Below are 20058 nucleotides of genomic sequence, written 5' to 3'. Positions count from 1 at the left end.
GCAAGGGCGTTAAGTCAAGGGCTGGTTCGGCTTCAGCATCTTGCGAGGAGATCAGTCCCGTGGCTTTGAGTATTCTCTCTGAGTCTCAGGAGAGTGCGTCCAGGGCGACGATTGCCATCAAGAGGGCGCTTGCCACCCTCGAGAAGGACAGTCGTATTGCCAGAGCAACCGTGAACGCAGTAGCCGAGGAGCTTGAGATGGCAATCACTGAAACGTGGGCCATGGCGATAGAGCTGGAGGCGCACAAGGCAATTGTTAAGGATCGTGCCTCCTTAACGTGAGCCATCATCCAGGCTCCTTCTAATGCTCCTCCCAGGGCTCTTTGGAGTGACGTAACCCGTAGAGAGGCTCAACCAACTAGAGTCTCCGAATGGCCACCAGTTCCTCTTTTAATGTACCCATTGAGACGACAGAAGAGCAGCTCAAGGAGGCAATCATAAACAATACCCAGGAGGCGTCTGGCCTTGCATCTGAGGGTTACGCTGGAACCAAACTGAGCCACAAGGCGGGACCGATGACCGAACGTTGTCATATGATAATGTCGATCCCGGGAAAGGCTCGAGAGGCGCTGCTTAATGATGGCAGACTTTTCATGGGGTGGAATTCGTTCCCTGTGCGTGACTTTTGCGGAGTTGTCAAGTGTGCAAAGTGCCACTTATACGGAAACATGGCGAAGGGTTGCAACGCTAAGGTTACAACGTGCGGCCACTGCACTAGAGAAGGGCATGACAGAGCAGACTGCCCCACCGCTGACGAACCGGGCAAGTGCCCTGCGTGCACGCGCTACAAGAAGCCGAACGGCCACTTGGCCACCGATCCTGACTGTCCCGCGCGCCTACACGCTATTGAGGAGGAAAGAAGCCGCACTGATTACTGTCCGCAATGATCTCCTTCGCTCAGATCAACGTGGGCAGAGGTCGAGCCACATCTGCCGAGCTGCTTGAGGTTGCTCGGGATCAGAATACGGACATAATTATGATACAAGAGCCATACGCCTTTCGTCCCAATCGGGGCCTAAGCGGTGGCCGTATCATACAAGCTACCCCGAAATCTCTAGCTTGCATATTTGTAATTGACACCGCACTGACTGTGTTGCATCTCTCGCATCTATCCAATGAGCTCTTCGCGGTGGCGGAGATTGCTAATAACAGGGGGCTCTCCATTGTAGTTATATCTGCGTATTTTCAGTACAGCTCTTCTACCCTGTATTGCACAAAACAACTGGAGAAAATCTTATATGCTTGCAGAGGCAAGCAGATAATTGTTGGGGCGGACGTTAACGTCCAGTCCTTGCTCTGGGCGCCCTCTGGGCCCAGACGTAACAAGGACAGTCCTGAGCCACTCGAGGAGCTCTTGGCCGCCTTTGATTTGACGGTGCTAAATGACCCTAACGGGCCGGCCACTTTCTCCACCAGAAATGGTGAGTCACATATTGATGTCACTCTGACATCCAGTGGCGTTGCCAGACGCGCCGTGGAGTGGCAGGTCCACACGGACGCGGTGGCTAGCGATCACCGTCTGATCACATTTTTGTTCAGAGTTGCGGGAGATGCGGCCCCATTGAGCCAAACCGAGAGCGTACTGCTTCCCAGGCGTTTTCGGACGAGCGGTGTCAATTGGGATGCTTTTGATGTAAAAATTGGTAGACTGGCCTCTGCCATGTCGGCTGACGATCTCCACCAAAGAGCCAAAAGCGTACCGTCCAATCACTCTTCTGCCAGTGCTGGGTAAGATATTGGAGCGGTTAATCAGCAGAAGGCTGGAAGACCACCTTGAGAGAATCTACCCTATCTCGGATAAGCAATTTGGCTTCAGACCCGGCAAGTCTACTGAGGACGCCATCAGATTTGCACAGAAATTTGTTGAGGACTCAGAAGGAGTCATTGTGGCAGGCTTCTTTTTGGACATAGCCGGTGCCTTCGACACCGCATGGTGGCCATTAATTCTATCTAAGCTTCGGCTCCGACAGATCCCGGGGGACCTCTTTGCCCTAGTGCAAAGCTATTTTAATAAAAGGGAAGTTATATACGACTCTAGCACTGAATTGATTTACAGAGAGACCACAATGGGGTGTCCGCAGAGTTCCGTGCTTGGCCCCTTGCTATGGAATATACTTTTTGACGATGTTTTGATGTTACCTCTGCCACCGGGCTGCGCGCTCGTCGCGTACGCTGACGACCTTCTTTTACTAGTTGGCTCGTCGAGCCGTCCGACACTCGAGCGCGTAGCTAAGGACGCATTATCGAGAATCCTTAACTGGGGTAAGCTTAATAAGCTTGCATTTGCACCTGGCAAAACGGAAGCTATCCTCCTCAAGGGCAGCTTAAGGATAAACATAAATAAGCGATCACCCGCAGTGCGCTTCGGCGACTCTGCTATAAGGTTTTCTCGAGAGGTGACCTACTTGGGGGTCGTTCTGGACGAGAAACAGACCTTTTTGAAGCATGCTCAAGTAATTGTGGCTAAGACCAACTCAGCCTATCAGAAGGTTGCTCGCCTGGCGGGCAACAATTGGGGCCTAAAGCCTCGGGCCCTGAGAATCGCCTACGAGGCTATATTCATGGGCATCGCTGGCTATGCCTCCAGCGTGTGGCACACCAAAGCCTCGCTGACAATTGTGAAGAGGGCTCTGCTTAGCGGACAGAGGGCTGCTCTGATTGGCCTTACTAAGGCCTATAGGACCACATCTTCGGATGCCCTGGCGGTCCTTGCGGGGGTCTTTCCCCTCGACTTGCACGTTCAAATTAGAGGATCGATCACTCTCCTTATGAGGAGGATCAATACAACTCTCGCCGGTGTCCCTCTGACACCGCCATCGAGAGTGGAGGGCGTGAGCTACAGAAAGACTGTATCTGAGCTGGTCTACAAGACCGCATATGCGGCATGGCAGGCGAGATGGGTGGCCTCCTCTAAGGGCCGCCCGACTTTTCTACACTTTCCAGATGTCTCGGTGAGACACATGACGAGGAGACTGGTGCCGACTCACTGGACTAGTCAATTCATGACTGGCCATGGAAACTTTGCGGCCAAACTACAGGGGTTTGGTTTGGCAGGACATGGGTCGGGTTGCTCATGTGGACACGACCAGCAGGACGCAGAGCACGTCCTGTGGGACAGTCCACTTATGGGCCCCGAACGAGCGGAGTTGTTTGCCCGGGTCCGACCCCATTCGGGCCCAATAGGACACGCGGACATGGTGGCAACCAAAGCCAATTTTGCGGCCTTTACTAAATTCGCCAAAGCGTACGGGGGGCGGGACACTCTCGACTCCCCTTGCGACTCTTCAAATTAAAGTCACTCTGATAGTTGCCATATAAATTAACATCATGCATTCGCACTTCGGTGCAAGGTTGCATCACCAGTCCCATGCGGCTCTGCTCGGGACAAAATGAGGGCTTAAATTCTTTGATCTGGCACACGTAAGGGTTATGTTAGCCGGCCGCGTATGACGTGGCTGCATATACATAACGGGAGCGGAGGTGGGAATTTTACACACCATGTTCTAATGCCATTACAATAAAGGTGATATTGCTATAAATTCCCGACGTGTGATATCGCATAATGGAAATTGCGTGACGTCTACCCATACATGTGCGAATGTGGCTATGCACGAATTTACTTGCTAGCTACTGAACTGAGTGCGTTGTCCATTAATAATGTCATTGGGGTCAAGTCCCAAAAAATGTTAATACAAATTGACCAAAAAATTACCGCATTGATCGTTCTTCTATAATCATTTTTTCGCACTGATCGTTCAAAATTTTATCTAATTCGCCGTATTTTTGTTTTAAATATATTTATATATATATATAAATAGTTTTCCTCTCCACCCTGAAAATTTTGCTGTCACGGACTGATCACGTCATCAACCGTAGTCGTCCTCGGTAAAATGTAAATGAATGTGCTTGTGGAACAATTAATGTAATGGTTACGTGGAGAGTATTTCAGTGCAAGTTACACTTTTAAATCTTCATAGAAACGTGCACTTACAGGTACAACAAAATAAGGTCTTTGTGGTACTTACAGGAAGCAACGGAGATTTTATTTTTATCATACAGATAAGCGGAAGTTGAAGAGGCCAATAATCGCAAGGGGGGTGCGGTGGAGACGGCACCGTTCTCAGGCCCGGCTAACGGCGTAGTCTGCAACGGCACTAATCCAATCAGTTGTCCGCCACCGTCTTCTGATGTGCAAACGTGAGCTAAGAAAAACAATATTAAACCATAATAACAGACTTTGGATTTAAAGGACAAAACTAATAAAACTAAAAATAATGTATGGCGCATGATTAGTATGTGAACACACAGCATTGCCCGTAGTTATTGATTCTGTTGTCGTGTGACGTGACTGCACCAGTTTTAACGCGTGCCAGCCAATGTTCCGACGTGTAAATAGGATTTATTTAGTGTTTTTAGAAAAATTAAGCTTTACCTTGATTTTGTGAACAAAACTAAACTAAATAGGTAAATAATTTTTTAACATACACATTCGGAAAGCTTAATTAATTATATAACCGACTTTCAGCTTTAACGGACAAATTAATTAATCCGTTAGCTCCGAGGTTTTATTGTACTTACATATTATTATATGTAAGCATTAAAATATAGCCGATAACCTATACATATTAAAGCATCAAATTATGAAGAGACCAATATTTTGAACCTACCAGGGATACGAGTGATAAGAGTGTCTGCTTCTGAAGCCATAGGTCGCAAGTTTGAATCCTGAGTCTGGCAAATTCACATTCACAAAAATAATAAATAATAGTAAATATTAATAAAGCCGGCAATGCTGTAAATCACGACCGTTTAAAAAATATCTGCAACGTCACCATTGTAGACCGCTTTCAGCGACAAAATGGAAAATTGCGGGCAGACGATATTAGACAACGAAATCGTAAACATATACATTTCGTCCTCCGTAAAAATTATTTTAAATTATATAAAATGTAGTAACCAATGTATTAACGTAAAAATAAACCTCGCCGTTTCTGACTACAATTCTGGTGTTTTATTTGTTCACTCCGAAGTCCTAATGACAGACAAAACACCATCACACTGAGCGAGGAGATGAATGCCTCTTCTCGCTCACGACTTGGACGGAGATGTCAGTCTCCTAAAAGTCTTTTTACAAAAAATAGTTGTGAGTATCATCGCTCAACTCCCGGGTGTGTGTAGGTGAGTGGTAAACTCACCTAAAGCATAGCGCATCTGTGGAGATCTTACAGTATTAGCAGCAGCAGTAAGAAGTAGAACACCATCATTCCACGGATGCAGATCCAGAATATGTATGTCCAACTGTCCAGGATCACCTGTAAACAAAAGATTTGTATGCTTTTTACTTAATAAAACATTACAGTACATCATTAGCAAATCTATTCGTACAATCCTTTTTATAATAATTTACCTTGAACCACAATAATATGTTTCAACAGCTAACTTCATTTCTGTCGGCTTGACATTCAGACATAAATTTAATATCTACCTGGTGGAAACATGTGGGCCTGTAAAAATCCATCCCGCAACGCTCTCTGCATGTCAGTTTCAAAGGCGAGGCGCTCCGGGGTCCCTAGTTGCCATAGTTGTGCACACAAACCGGCCACCATGCAAACACGGGGACCATCTTCTCCAGAAGGTTCTAATGCGGCAACACCAACCAATTTCTGTCAAAATAAATATCACAAGACTTCTTATAAAAAATCAAGTGGATTTCAAACGGTGGCAATCTCATTCTGGCAAACCCTATTCCGTTCTAACCAGAACATGGATTTAGACAATACAAATAATATTTACGTACGGTTTCAACAGACTGAGATGAGGGCATTGCGGAGAAGAAGAGGGAAGAGACTCGTCGGCTGATGCCACCCAACCAACCTCCAGAGCCTCGCAGTGTACGAGTCATGACGCCATGGCGTCCACCTGATAAGACAATCAATTGATTAACCCACTGATGACAGATTTCATTTTACAGGAATATTAACTGCATATTTATAAAGGCAAACTGATATACTAAAATATATACATTTATATTATAATCATGTAATTCAAATATTCTATAGAGATTTGTGTAATTGTTAAAATTTAATACTTTTTATCCATGTTTCAAACTATCAAAAAAGAAAAGGTTACTTTATTTTTTGTTTTACAAAATGACAAAGATAGAAATGTGTCACCGGGATCAGAACCCGGTACACCTAGTGTCAGAACCCAGTACCTTTCGCACTGGACTACGAGAGCCACCTCAAATAGAAAAACATTGAAAATCAGTGAGTTAAATGATTTTCATTAAAATATACCTGGGAAGAAGTGACTTTTGGAGGGGACATAAAGAAGAAGTAATTAGTTACCAGTAACATTGGCCTGCACCAAGACAATGGTACAAGTGGTTGTGGCAAGGACGCACCCGACTGGATTGGCATCAATCAGCGAATCGCATTCTTGGCCATGCAGGACTGCCGCCTCTTCGACGTAACCCCCCTCATGAGACACTGACGGCCAATACCTCACGACACCCTCTGGAGATACTCCAATACAGGACGGAACCTTGAAAAAATTACATCAATATTATTTGTGGTACCAATTAACAATTCAGGTAAGCAAATATATTTTTATAATTTTTTATAATTCTGCATATTTTGTTTGTCTTCGTGTTCTTAATCCTTACAGCGCTGACGGCACAGCTGTGTGTCGGCATTAGATATATATAATTAGCATGTTATTTAAATGTGGTAATTAAATAGTTGGCCTAAATAGACACCCATTGTGGCCTCGCGGCTTAAGCGTTGGACTATCTCGCCCTGGGTCTCAGGTTCGAATCCTGGGTCTGGCAAGTACACGTTTATTGTTTTTCAATTTGTGTGTCAGTCAGGGTATGGACCTAATAGGTTGAGCAAGTGGCTGACATCCATTTCTCGTAAAAAACAAAATCTGTTAATACAAACCTCTACTCTGTGGAGGCCTATATGATCCTATTAGGATCGGACATGGTCGGAAAAAAAAAAAAAAATTAAATAGTAATTAAATGTTCTGCGGTGAAACGGTTAATATTGGGTGGGTGCCCATTAGCCCGGCTCGCACATCAAAACTCATCTCGTCTGCAACATGTCGAATACGTCGATGTGACGTCATCGTTATTTACAAAACACACGTTGCCAAATGGAGCTCCGCACATTGGTCAAATACAATTTTTTATCCTGAGAAAAAACATCCACTGTTGCAATCGACAAGTTGCATGCGTCTCGTCGTCGAAGCCGCCAAAACACATACACACACCTAAGAATTGGTCATTCCTATACCGGCTCACCGGTCACCGCATCCGAATATATATACATTTCGGGAGATTACATGCGACTATCGCTAGATAGATGTATGCGGTCTTCATATGCAATATCGAAGCGACGTTCCTAGAAATTTTGATTTATGGCTGTGCAGCAGACGAGGCAAGCATAGATGTGAGAGTCGGCTAAAATGGAGGTACAACAAGGATCCAGGGCAGGGACTTGTTTTAATCATATGAATCCTATGACACCTATATAGAATTCTTTCATGTGCCAGCAGAATTCTCACTAATATCAAATTTGTAGGACCACTGGTGTAGGATGTACCATAAATGATATAGGTACCAGTGGCGAAGGGTGACCTGAGAAAAAGAACACACTTGTCATGTACGGGAAATAAGAAGATAATACGATATTACTACTGATGAATAGGTAGCTATTCACTAATGATAACGACACACTAATGGGATGAAATTTCAAAAACTCACTGACAACATGAAATTGAGCGAAGAGTTTAAATTACGTATTTTTCAAAACATTTATATACATCAAAAATCATTAGATAAAATTACTTTTTATTTTTAAAAACAATCTATATTTAGATATTAATATGCGATTTAACGCCATAGAAACTATTTTTTTAAATTATCTAATTATTAATTATTTTGGTCATGACAACAATATTATGCCCGATGGTTTAATGGTACGTTTACATCTGACACTTATACCGTTATACTTATTTTATGTGTCTGACATAAAATTTCACTTACTGTTTACACCTGCATGGATCTGACATAAAATTCTCGTATACTTCTCGTTAAAATAAAGTATCTACACTTTATTCAATGGCAACATTTGGAATAATTATATGCAGTGTTTACATATGGTATTGTAACTTATTCGGACACTTGTTTCATATACTTCTCAAAAACGTTATGTCAGTTGTCAATTTCATTCCCATGAATGTTAAAAAAGAAAGCAGCGAGTGTTATTATTTTAAGTCTTTTGGCAACAAAAAGGAGGAAAAAATGGTCTAGATGGGTGCGGGAATGGATTCAGCGACGAGAAGAACTAAGTGCCTTCCGTTTAATGTCAGAGTTTAAAATCGAAGATCCAACTCAATTTGTGAACTTTAGTTTGCAAGATTGGACCTTTTGCCAAAAAACAAGACACACAATTCAGAAATGCCATAAGTGTAGAAGAACGATTAACAGTAACATTGCGATATCTAGCACTTGATCGTCATTGCATATTCGATATAATATTATCGTAATATGAGTGCAGGTGTGGGCCAAAATGAATTAGGTAATACCATTTGAAGCGCATTTTTTCTTCACAGAGTGCATCAGAATTAATCGTATGTGCCGAGAACAAGCGATATTTTATTTTCGAACAAAATCCATAGAACACGGCACATCCGATTTATTTCTCACTGTCTATGATTTTTGACAGATCGCTACAGTACATTTATTAATGTAAACGTTGGGCATACATTCATGGTGTACCTATGATAATTGATTGTCCGTTGTTTCAGAAATATACCTATGCAATTCACTACCTGTCAAACTACGAATAATGTGTCAGGTACTTGACATAAAAGTAGACGGTGGTCCAACTTCGGTGATATATCGCTGCAAGTTCGGAATTGTCGAATACGTGGTGTTTACATTTGCGTATATAAGTAGATTGAATAAGTGACAGGTGAGTGTCGACACACGCAAAATAAGTGGCTGGTACAAATATAATTACTGTTTACACTTAGTGAATATGGTGTCATACATAAATATGACAATATAAGTGTCAAATGTAAACGTACCATAAGGCTCTGCGACAGGAGCCTACTATTTTCATACAATTCGATAAACGTGACGTAAAGTCCATAAGAAAAAAATTCACAATTCTTTGAGATAATCGACATTTATTTACGTCAAGACAGATGGCGCGCGCTGTGGTATATATTTTTAAACCATTGCAGATTGCTTTGTAATCTGTATAATACATTCCCACATATACGACATATCGTCGCTATAGGATTTGTTTCCCGAATAGACCAAATGTCAATTTTACAGGAGACGAAAAACAAATTTCACTGTCGTATATTTTAATATCAGTAGATGTAACAATCATTCTTTCTATACTGTATGATTGCAACATTATCTAAGAATAGATTCCAAGAATAATATACTGGTATAAATCATTAAATGAACAGAAAATGCGTTTTATTTACAAGTACTCACTGTGGATATTCGGGAAATTTTTAGCGCTCTCTCAGAATAATGGATATTCGGGACAAAACATGGACGTTCGGGATTTAAGACCGTAGCGTATTGCTGCACGGCCCACAGATTACTGAGTGGTCAAAAAGTACGCGCCTCAAATGTTATATTTATTTACACGATAATTGTTAATAATTACCTCTACTAGTTAAATACTTAATGATCGTAATTACCCAAGTTCGTATGTAATAATAACACGCGGCAATCGCTTTTTTAGGTTTTTTTTCGGATTAAGTAATAAAATAGTTTTTAAGTAATTAACTATTTTTTTATTGAACGAATATTTCACAAGATTTAAGAATGTACCATTCTAATAATTGAACATACTTACATATTTTTTTTAAATCACTTCTGAGAAGATATATTATAAGGTATCTACTACTTCAATTACTAACCGACGTCACGGTCATTTCTCCAATATTTTATGATGGTACTTACTCGTACTTGCTAACAATTTTATATTAATACTTTTTCCAAAAAAAAAAAATCTATTTATATATATCTGTATATTATTATATATATATATATATATATTTCTATAATTGACAATTAAACTTATTACAAACCACCAAATAAATATTATATATTTACTATTGTAAGGAACAACAACACAAAATAATAGCATGTATAAATTAATTACCATTGGCTGCTAATATTAGGTAGGTACCAATATCCTAAGTATATAATATCCACCAAATAAATAGTTACTAACATACATATTAAATTAAAATATTAATTATCAGCGCATTCAAAAATAAATAATAGCATCGCCTTTATTTTCATAGAAATACCTAGAATAAAAGTAAAATAAAGACAAACAATGTTTGATTAATAATAATTTGAAATAATAATTATTTTTTACGTCATAGTAGTTGCCGGGTCATACTGTAGAATTCATATAACCGTTGGGATTTTGTGTCATTTATCAAAACAAAATGCAGTTATTTAGGTTGAAATACTCACTTCCACAACTCTATTGTAAGTTCAGGGCAAACTGGTGATGTATCAGCTATGAATGATCTCTTCAAATTTGATGAATTCACTATTAAAACAATAGTAACGTTAAAAACAATATCAATAAGACGAAATTTGAAAGAAGTCTCCAGACGGCGGAAAAATATGAAAGTGGGCGTGATTGTTTTAGAGCTAGACAGCGTGAATGTGGGAGCGAGATGCACGGCGTGAGCGCGGTTTGATTGGCTAAAGTCATATTCGGGAAATAAACACTCAGCCAGAGATATATTTCGACCGAAATTAACTTGGATATTCAGGTACGAATAGTTGGTCATTCGGGAGAAAACCACGGAGTAATTGTAACTTAACATGGCGTATTCGGGTTTTTTAAAAAAATATCTCTGTTCCTAGATAAAAATATATTGTTTTTATAAATGATTTCGGTAGAGTTCGATAAAAGAAATTGAACTGCATTAAAATGTCGATTTCGACAAAAATGGATATTCGGGAAACAAATCCTATAGCGACGATATGTTGTTGGAAAATTAAATTATTTTTATAGAATACAAAATAATGAAGTGATTATATGTCAATAAGTGAGGAGCAAACATTCAAAACGTGATTTGTCACACAGATGTTGAGCTGAGATAATCAAGAAAAACATATTGTACTCAAAATGGTTTTTTATTATAAAACTGTTTAAGGAAAGAATTTTAAACCTGGTATTTTGTATAATCCAAAATTCGCGGAAGTGGTTCATTTTTTGATTTGAAATTTGGACAAAACACGATTTGCATGAAACTTGTGGGCAAAACACTATTTGAATGAAAATCAAGGCACTATATTTTTTTATAGGATAAAAGGTTCTTTGAACACTGATTCTGGTTTCCTTTCATAGATTTAAATATGGACTATCAGAATTGACAATAAACGGCATTTTTCAAAATGTGTGACAAATCACTTTTTGAATGTTTGCTCCTCAAGTATGCAATTAAAAAATATTTTTCGTAAGAAGGTGGGCTTTAAATAATCGCCTAGTATGGAGTCTTCACCACTGATAGGTACCAACAGTAAAAAATATTAGCAGTATTTTTGTCTTTCTCTTTGAGTGCCTTATCCTGGTGGAGATTGGAAACCATCACCGAAACAATAAATGATGATCATACTGAGAAGAGAATAGCTTTCCATTGGGCCTTCTCCGCAATTTGGTTTCACAGCCATACCGTTATTACAACCTAGCCTATGAATATCGGACAATCCAATCTCATTAATTATACGTTTATTATCAATAGGACGTTCTGTTCTTTTGGACTAGATTCTGAATATTTCATTGGTTGTTTTTTTACCAGAGACGAAAAATAATTCGAAATATTCGAAACATTTATAAAACTAAATGAATAATAAAAACCTGATTTCCTTCTGCCGTAAAGACGCACACTAACTCAGCCCGATGAGCCAAGTCAGTCTGAGGCAGTGTCAGCTCGTAGCATGTGACCAATGCGGTGGAAGTTGGACCACGGTATCGCCACACTAGAAGACGGCGACCGCATACCACCCAGCCCCACCCTCCAGGAGACAAACGTGCTGATATGTGGGCATTGGCTAAAGAGATAAAAAGAAAAAGATATGTTATAATGGATTTAAGTTTTGTACTATTTTCTAATTTCAAATTTTATCAAAGATGGTGTAGTTTAGTTTTTAAAATTCAATTAAACCCTGCGAAAACCAAGTCATAATAGATAATAGTCAAAAAACACTCGTCTATCTATAAAATATCTAAAAATATGCAATTAAATCATACATAACTTTGGATATTTTATAGATAAAATAATATTTTTATCTATTATAGTTTGACTTAGGCAGGGCTTAACGAATTAAAAAAAAATGAACCAATAATACGTGCAATATGTATTTTTAATCCAACGAAAACAAGTATGAATGAAAAAGTTTGTACAATTTTATCGTATTGCTCAAATATATACCAAAACTGTTATGGTTTGGTTAAGATGTGTTTAATTGATTTTTAAAAACTAGCTAAGACCATCTATAAATTTTAGTCTTAGTTCAATAAAAACAAATACGTATGTATGCCTAACAAAGTTTAATGTGCACTACTTATGACGGATCTTAACAAACTACCTCCACCTTTCGCTACAGGCGTGCGGTCCATGCCATAATTATTCCAAGCTATTCATATGATAGTATAAGCAATAAATAAATTAAATAACACACTACCTGTTCACTACTACTAGCTATGAGAGCAAATGTGGTACGGTGTACAATTAGCTACATATTTGATAAAACAGTACACTCTCAGTAATCCGCCGCTCGATTATCCGACAACTACTATAATCTGCCGTTATTTTTACTAGTTGAAAGCACAAAATCAGTCATATAATATCATGTAATATATATAAATATGTATAATTTAGTAAATACTTGATTTTGATTATAAATAAAACAGTAATTTGCTAGTACAAATTTCTCAAAAAAACTATTTTTACGAAATACCTATTTTAATTTTGTACCATATTTTGTATGTGTATAATATGAATGCACTATATCTATAATAGGAGGATATAATATGAATGCATTAATATCAATCGAGTATTCAGTAGAAATTCAGCGAGACAAAAACGTTATATCTCAAAATACCCCTTAAGCTTTAGAAAAGTGCTCCGCAACCTTTTCTCACACACGGCACACTCTTCCCAGAATTCCGTGGCATATCACACATATAACAATTTATACACCAAAACATGGAGCGCACATACTCTAAAATAGCGTTTTTTAAATGGTGTTGGAGGTAAAATTAATGGTATTGATTGTATGTTCAATGATTTTTTTAAATTATGGTCAGTTGTCGGGTTAATAATAATTATTTGTTGAGTATTGACATAATAATAATAAATTGTATCCAACAATTGCATGTTTTAAAATATTAATACCAGTGTAGTAAAAGAGCGCCTTTTCTCTAATAGAGCAAATTTTTAATTTGTGTTTATCTTATCTAGTTGACCTGCCACGCCGCCCCGCCCTGAGACTGGGTCCCCAGGCTAGAGCCCATAAATTATTTATAAGCAATGCACCACAGCACACCTAGCATCGTCTTGAGACACATCGGTTGCGGAGCACTGCTCTAGAACAGCATGCCTGATCTCAAGACACCGCACGCCATTCATATTCACATCAATGACATTATGAAAACCTTCTCTACTAGACGGAGCCTAAATATATAAAAGTAAAACTGTTTAAATCATCTGTAATTCATTTCGTATTGAAGCTATCCTGAAATGATTGGGTAAAAGATGGATGATCAAATGGCTTCTTAATAAGGAATTAAATCGTAATTATTCACATATTAGACATGTTCAAGAATTCAGCAGAATATGTCCGGATATTGTCAAGATATAGGTAGAGAATATTTAAATTAACAATCAGAAATTCGTATATCAAACGCGTGTCATTCATATCGCAAAGTAAAAATAAAGGCCAACTGCACACTTACAAAATATTAAAGCCACCGTTTTAATCAAAGACGCCTGAAATGTCACTACTGCACACCGAGATGCCCATATTTGCAACAAAAAACATACAGGTCCCACTATTAGTTTTGATTACCATGATGTTAGCTGCATAATAGCGATATAATACCTCATTGGCTACACTTACAAACCATCTCACACCAATTGCTTTATACGAAACGTCAAAATCAATCTTAAATGTCGAAGACTATGAACGTTGAAAACCTATTCGAAATCAGCTAAAATGGTTTATTACTAAAACTTCATAAGGCTCCCTCTTGTTATGGCCAAATTCTTGATTTACATATTTTATCACTCAAATTTTCATGCAACGGTGTTCTTTAGCGGGTCTATTCTTAACAGTTATCACTTTAGCATGTTTCCATTACTTTCATTCTCTAAAATAACACGGAAGGCATTCCATACACAAAGCAGTTATTGGCGGCTATCTCCAATAGTTCGTAAATTCGTAATACGGCGAAAATTTAAGTTGGTAGACATGTCGGTCAAATTCGGGTATATTCGTGCTGACGGATACGCCTAAACCCAAGCGGATACGGCCGAACCCAAGAATTTTGTACTGACACGTAAGACATATAAACATAACTTACAATTTTATTAGTCATGCCATTGCGATTGCAGCACAAAATGTATGGTCTGTTACCGAAAGTTGAGGCGATCACAGATATGAAAGATTGTGTGTATTGGTGTATTTTTGAAGAATACAGTATTCTTTTACAGGCTGTTCCTTTTGATTAGTTTAATTTTTTTTCCTAAATGAAAACAAAGAATCTCCTTTTTTAAAAGTCGATTTCAAATTTGAAGCATCCTGTTTGTAAACAATGTGTCTGTGTGAGTATTCTGGTCGCCCCAACTTTCGGTAACAGACCTTTAATTGCAGTAAAACAAATAATATTATATTACTACTAGCTGCTACTACCCACTTGAAATTTGACAGCTCGTGGGGAACTATAAATTAAGACGGCGGCCGTGACGTAATCAAATTTCAAAACAGTGGGAACTTGCATCTCAATTCTCTATATCTAAAATTGACATACTCTGTCTTTGCTCCACAAGTTAACACAGCTAAGAGTTAAAAGATAGCACTTTTTGCAGCTCAAGACAGTTAACTTATTTACATAATTAACCGCCTGAATACGTATATACGAATACGCATTAAGGTATCGAACAATACCTTAATGCCGCTTGTTCATGGTCCGATCCAAATGTCTGAAATCCATCATCCGAGATCAGTGACAAACGATGTATATAAATATGACAAAGGGTCGAAGGGTAGAATTTTTTTGTAATTGGCTGTTATGCTATGTAAATTTTTATGCTGGTGTGAGCAACAGTGGGTACATTTAAAATCAAAAACACATCATATGTACCTACGTCGGCATTCGAAAAATGTATGCACAGAATGAATAGCAAATTAATCAAATAAAATTTTAAATGAAGAGAACACTCACCGTCTGCAAATGTCAAAGTTTCTGTGACCAACACAGGCAAAGGCAATCCGTAGCTCTCGACCGTATTTAGTGATGTCTTCAATATAATTTGGGCAGCTTGGTTTATGCGTCCAGATGCGTTTAATTTACTGAAAGCATTCAATTTCGCCATCGTCAATATTACATTTTAAAACCGATTACATTACGGATATAGGTTATGTGGCCTTTATAGGTTAAATCATTTACCTTTGATTCCTAAGGCTGGTTAGAAGTGATGAGTTTTTAGATGTTACAGATGGTCTGACTTTCGGAGAAAATGGGCTTTTAATGCCACCCGGGCTTCCAAAACTCATGTCCATTGTAAATATTATTCAAAATTCAAATCACAATAGCAACCGGCATTTTCAATTTTCAATGATACGAACCATAGATAAATACTTAGTCTATGATAAATACGAACCCTATCGCAATCTTTCGTTTAGATTGCAAGTTTAAATAATTAATTTAAATTACATGCAACAAATAAACCTCTCTCTTTAGACACCAAAAAGAAAGAATACTTTGCGCCTTTTACTTTTTCGTATAATTTCCGTTAAAATAAATGCTTAACATTAAAATAAAAATTATTTTCGCAGTAAAATACCTACCTATATCTATTTTATTACGAATATCATTAGAATGAGTAGGTTCCTAATTGTTATTAGAGTAAATAATTTTATAACTATTCTGTACTTTTAAGTTTATTAATAATAAAATATCAATTTAATTTAAGTTCGTATCATTGAACCTTAACTGAACGAATCAAATGGCACCGTTGGATTTATTTGATTTGGAACCGTTTGGTAGAATGTCCACGGAAACGCTTTTCTGACAACTAATTAGTGTTGCCAGTACTTAAAATTAATTCATAATATATTAGTCTCTAAAACAGAAACATATTTGAAACGTCAACTTGTTATGAAATTCTAACCTCCTATCGTGGTCTACAATAATACAAATTTAACAAACTGTCGTATTCATTCATTTTAAATATACAAAATATAAAGAATGCTTCATAAATAGGTAGTAATAATAGGTATTGATTATTAATCTATAATACATATAATTCAAGTGAACTCCTATGGTGTAAATATCTAACATAATTAATATGAACACCTCACGATATATAAATGCCGAATAATGCTTATCAACACTTTGACAGATTGCCATTAGTCTATGGATCGTCCGAATTGGTTTGACGTTTCATGTCAAACCATTTCTGATGGTCCGAGAACGGTTTGATTTTCAATGATACACTGAACCAAACGTCAAATCTCAAACCATTTCCGGTCAACTACAATTTGTATGTATATTGTCTATGGTTTAATTTGATTTGTTTCGTTCATGTTGAAAGAAACGAACCTGTAGTAAAATGAAGTGTGTAGGTATAATAATAATATTATTATATGACGTGTAGACGTGTTATGCCCCTGATCCATTGTCACGCGAATCCAAAGATTTTAAGTCGTCACACTTATTTTTGCATGAAGCACCAAGAGTCCGCCGACTGGGTCCGTTGGATCACCGCACGGATTTCTCTAAAAATTTTAGAAATTCCGCGCATAATAAAACTCAATACCTACTGAGATATCAATTTTCTTGGATAGGTAGTTAAGCCCTTCGACAAATTCTTGTTTTTTTGAGAAATGAATTCTCGAAACTACTTAATTAATTTATCGAGTTTGGCCTTTTCTGATTATTTCTCTAGAATTCTCGAGACGAGATTTCTCTATCACAACCTATATCCACAGAATAAAAAGTTTAAATAAGCATACAAATGACAATATCTACCTACTAAAAAGAAGTAATTGAGGTGCCGATGATTAATAATAATTGTAGGTATACAAGTTCATTAATGACCAAGGCCTGAACAAAAACAAACCATAAGTGCAAATGAGAAAGCATTCGGCACGCAAATTTGGTAGCCGTACTGAGAAGCAACATGATGGTATAACAGAATATAACGTTTCATAGGTAAGTTAATAGTAATAAAATTGAGGTTCTACAGTGCGTTATACGCGAAAAACACGGCTTCATTTTGCCGAACAATAGCCACTCTTTATATTATTACTCTGAGCTAGTAACCATGTTAAGTAAATCAACTTCAAGTTAGTTGAGATTGTTAATTTTTATAAGGTGAGTCGGGGTAAGTGTGACATAGAATCCAATGACATGAATTTCAACCTGGTTCATGATGAATAGGTGTGTGTTAAACAGTTGAAAACTTTGCCGTAGGATCTACGAAAGCATTACAATTAATATATACAGAAGGAACCCACTGTATACCTTACTATAATACGACATTTTAATATATTTTGATTACTATTTTGTGGTAAGTGTAACGTGTAACTAAATGTGTCTTTATTCCAAAAGTACTTCAAAACCAGTGGCGGCCGGTGGTCTTCAGAATAGTATTTTCTGGTAGTGCGCAATGGTTTACCTTCTATACCTAGCATTGGAGCATAGGGCAAGCACAAGTTCGCGCCACTTCCCTCGGTCCATCGCCAACTCTTGCGCCTCCCGCCATGTCAGACCTGCAGCACGTAGGTCGCTTTTGTAGCACTGCAGGGTGAGGAGGGCCGGCCATGGCAACGGAACCCTTGAGGCTGTGCCATAAGGGTACGAAGTGTCACACTCTTTGGCGGCATCAGGAACACTTGTCCTAGCCACGTAAACGTCGTGAAGCGTCTCCTACCTAACTTACCTTACCTACTGATACACCCCTGTTACAGGCGGGCTTCTCCCGGTGTAAAATAATCATTTAGTAGTCATAAGTCGAAACGTAACCCTGACCTCTAGAAACGGCTTCATAAAACATTAAACAATCTGATTCCTTGCTCAACTACGTAATTTTTTTTTATTCATAAGTAAAGGCCTTCATCCGGTGTTTGAAAATCATATACTGGGCGGAGGTGTAATTAAGATTAATTTAATTTGATTTAAAAAGTGGAAATGATGATGGATGAAAGAGATAATTTTAAGACTAAATATAATGTATAGAATATAAGTATTTAAATCTAATAAATTTTGCCGGCAACGTTAAAATCTCTGCGCGCCTGCGCCGAGGTGGTCCTCTTGATTCGTCAAATCAAAAGGATCACGCGATAAAATTTGGCCAATCACGAGAGTCCTTTTTGCTGGTCGGCGTGGGTACGGGGAATTTAAAAAGAAAAAAAAAAGTTAGTAAGCGTCCCTTTTCCAATATGTACGGACCTGCGACTATAATTGTAAAAACCCAAATATAAATTTGTGAAACTAAAAATCAAAAAAAAATATAAGACAAGACCACGTTACGAACACAAAAGACCTTGTTTTATTTCCACTCCAATCGTTTAACTTTTTTTGTGAATCCGGGGTTCGATCAACGCTTGAGCTAGCCGCTGGAACCTCGGACATCTCACTACCTTAATCACCGAAGGCTGCCGTGTCAATAAGCTAAGATAATATCTTACTGTAAAATGACTGAAACGTCGAACTTCTCAGAAGGTAAATTAAATATGTGTTTCGTTTATTTATTCTATTTCAAAAGTTTTTGAACAGTTAGAATGATTTAATATTGATACCGCCTAAACCATGGCATCCTTAGAGGATCCAAGGCCATGAGGCCTGAATCGTCATTGGGCGGATTCATGCAGGCATGATCGGATCGACTACAATACAGAAATTTCTAGCCCATAAGCAATATCGTTATTTCGAAAAAAATATGTCAAATCATGCATCGACTCAATATGGCGTCACCTGAGTAGTCGAATCTATTTCTGGGGTGTGCGCAGTGACAGATGGTCCAGCCAGCACGCGCCGACGCATGCGCAAGATACCGCCCTGTCGCTTCGAGCGAGATTGATTCGTTGTTCTCTCTCGCCTCGCCAAGATCTCGCTTCGGCCGCTCGGAGCCGACGCACTTCGTGAATTATTTAATTTTTAAAAAAATATCATGTTTTAGACGCCGTATTCTTGACTAAAGATATTCGGAAAATAAAAAGCCCTGTTTCCGCCGTAAATCCACGTTGTCAATAAAAACCCGCATGTCCCCGAAAGGAGAAGCCAGCAAACCTAACCTAGACATTGCATCATCCCGCGTGGGTCCAGCAGCCTGATTTCCTAACTATCGTCTCGTGTGGCACCAGACGACATGACGTAATTGTGACGTCAGAATACACGCTCGAGCGGGCAGCATGTATTGGCTGACGTCACAATTACGTCATGTCGTCTGGTGCCACACGAGACGATAGTTAGGAAATCGGGCCCCAGCGCGTCCTACGCTACCCCCCTATCCTTCCGGAGGTGACAATACCAATAAAGAAAAATAATTGTCACGGCTTATGGCTTTACGTAAAAACGGATGTCGTACGTCTGGGTCACTTTGTTAAAAGTGCACAGCATTATGTTTATTTCTTAAATCTCACATTATTATTAATTTACGTGAAATTATAAAATGAACTAGCATTGCGTGGGTAATATTTATATTGTAAATCAACGATCATTCGAACTCACTTTTATTTCTGATCTATTTATATGTCATTAAAAGTATGTTTCTC

The 20058-nt window shown here is 38.4% G+C and overlaps 1 protein-coding gene across 1 annotated transcript in view; it reads right to left on the bottom strand.

Annotated features, from left to right (window-relative positions):
* The window catches only part of Nup133 (nuclear pore complex protein Nup133), a 38364-nt gene extending 22417 nt beyond the window's left edge, over positions 1–15947 (bottom strand). The window contains exons 1-8 of the mRNA XM_085948661.1: positions 15728–15947; positions 15503–15630; positions 11915–12108; positions 6347–6542; positions 5797–5918; positions 5485–5662; positions 5195–5311; positions 4025–4201 (exon numbers count right to left, since the gene is read on the bottom strand). Coding sequence (XP_085804787.1) covers positions 4025–4201; positions 5195–5311; positions 5485–5662; positions 5797–5918; positions 6347–6542; positions 11915–12108; positions 15503–15630; positions 15728–15840 — 1225 coding nt within the window. The 5' untranslated portion in view covers positions 15841–15947. The remainder of the gene's footprint in view (positions 1–4024; positions 4202–5194; positions 5312–5484; positions 5663–5796; positions 5919–6346; positions 6543–11914; positions 12109–15502; positions 15631–15727) is intronic.
* Positions 15948–20058: the final 4111 nt, after the last annotated feature.

Source organism: Rhyacophila brunnea, unplaced genomic scaffold, assembly GCF_057557595.1.
Source record: "Rhyacophila brunnea isolate RB1 unplaced genomic scaffold, BYU_Rbru_1.0 scaffold_20, whole genome shotgun sequence".
Taxonomy (NCBI): Eukaryota; Metazoa; Arthropoda; class Insecta; order Trichoptera; family Rhyacophilidae; genus Rhyacophila; species Rhyacophila brunnea.
The sequence above is the reverse complement of the archived record's forward strand: the minus strand, read 5'-3'. Positions and strand labels throughout refer to the sequence as shown.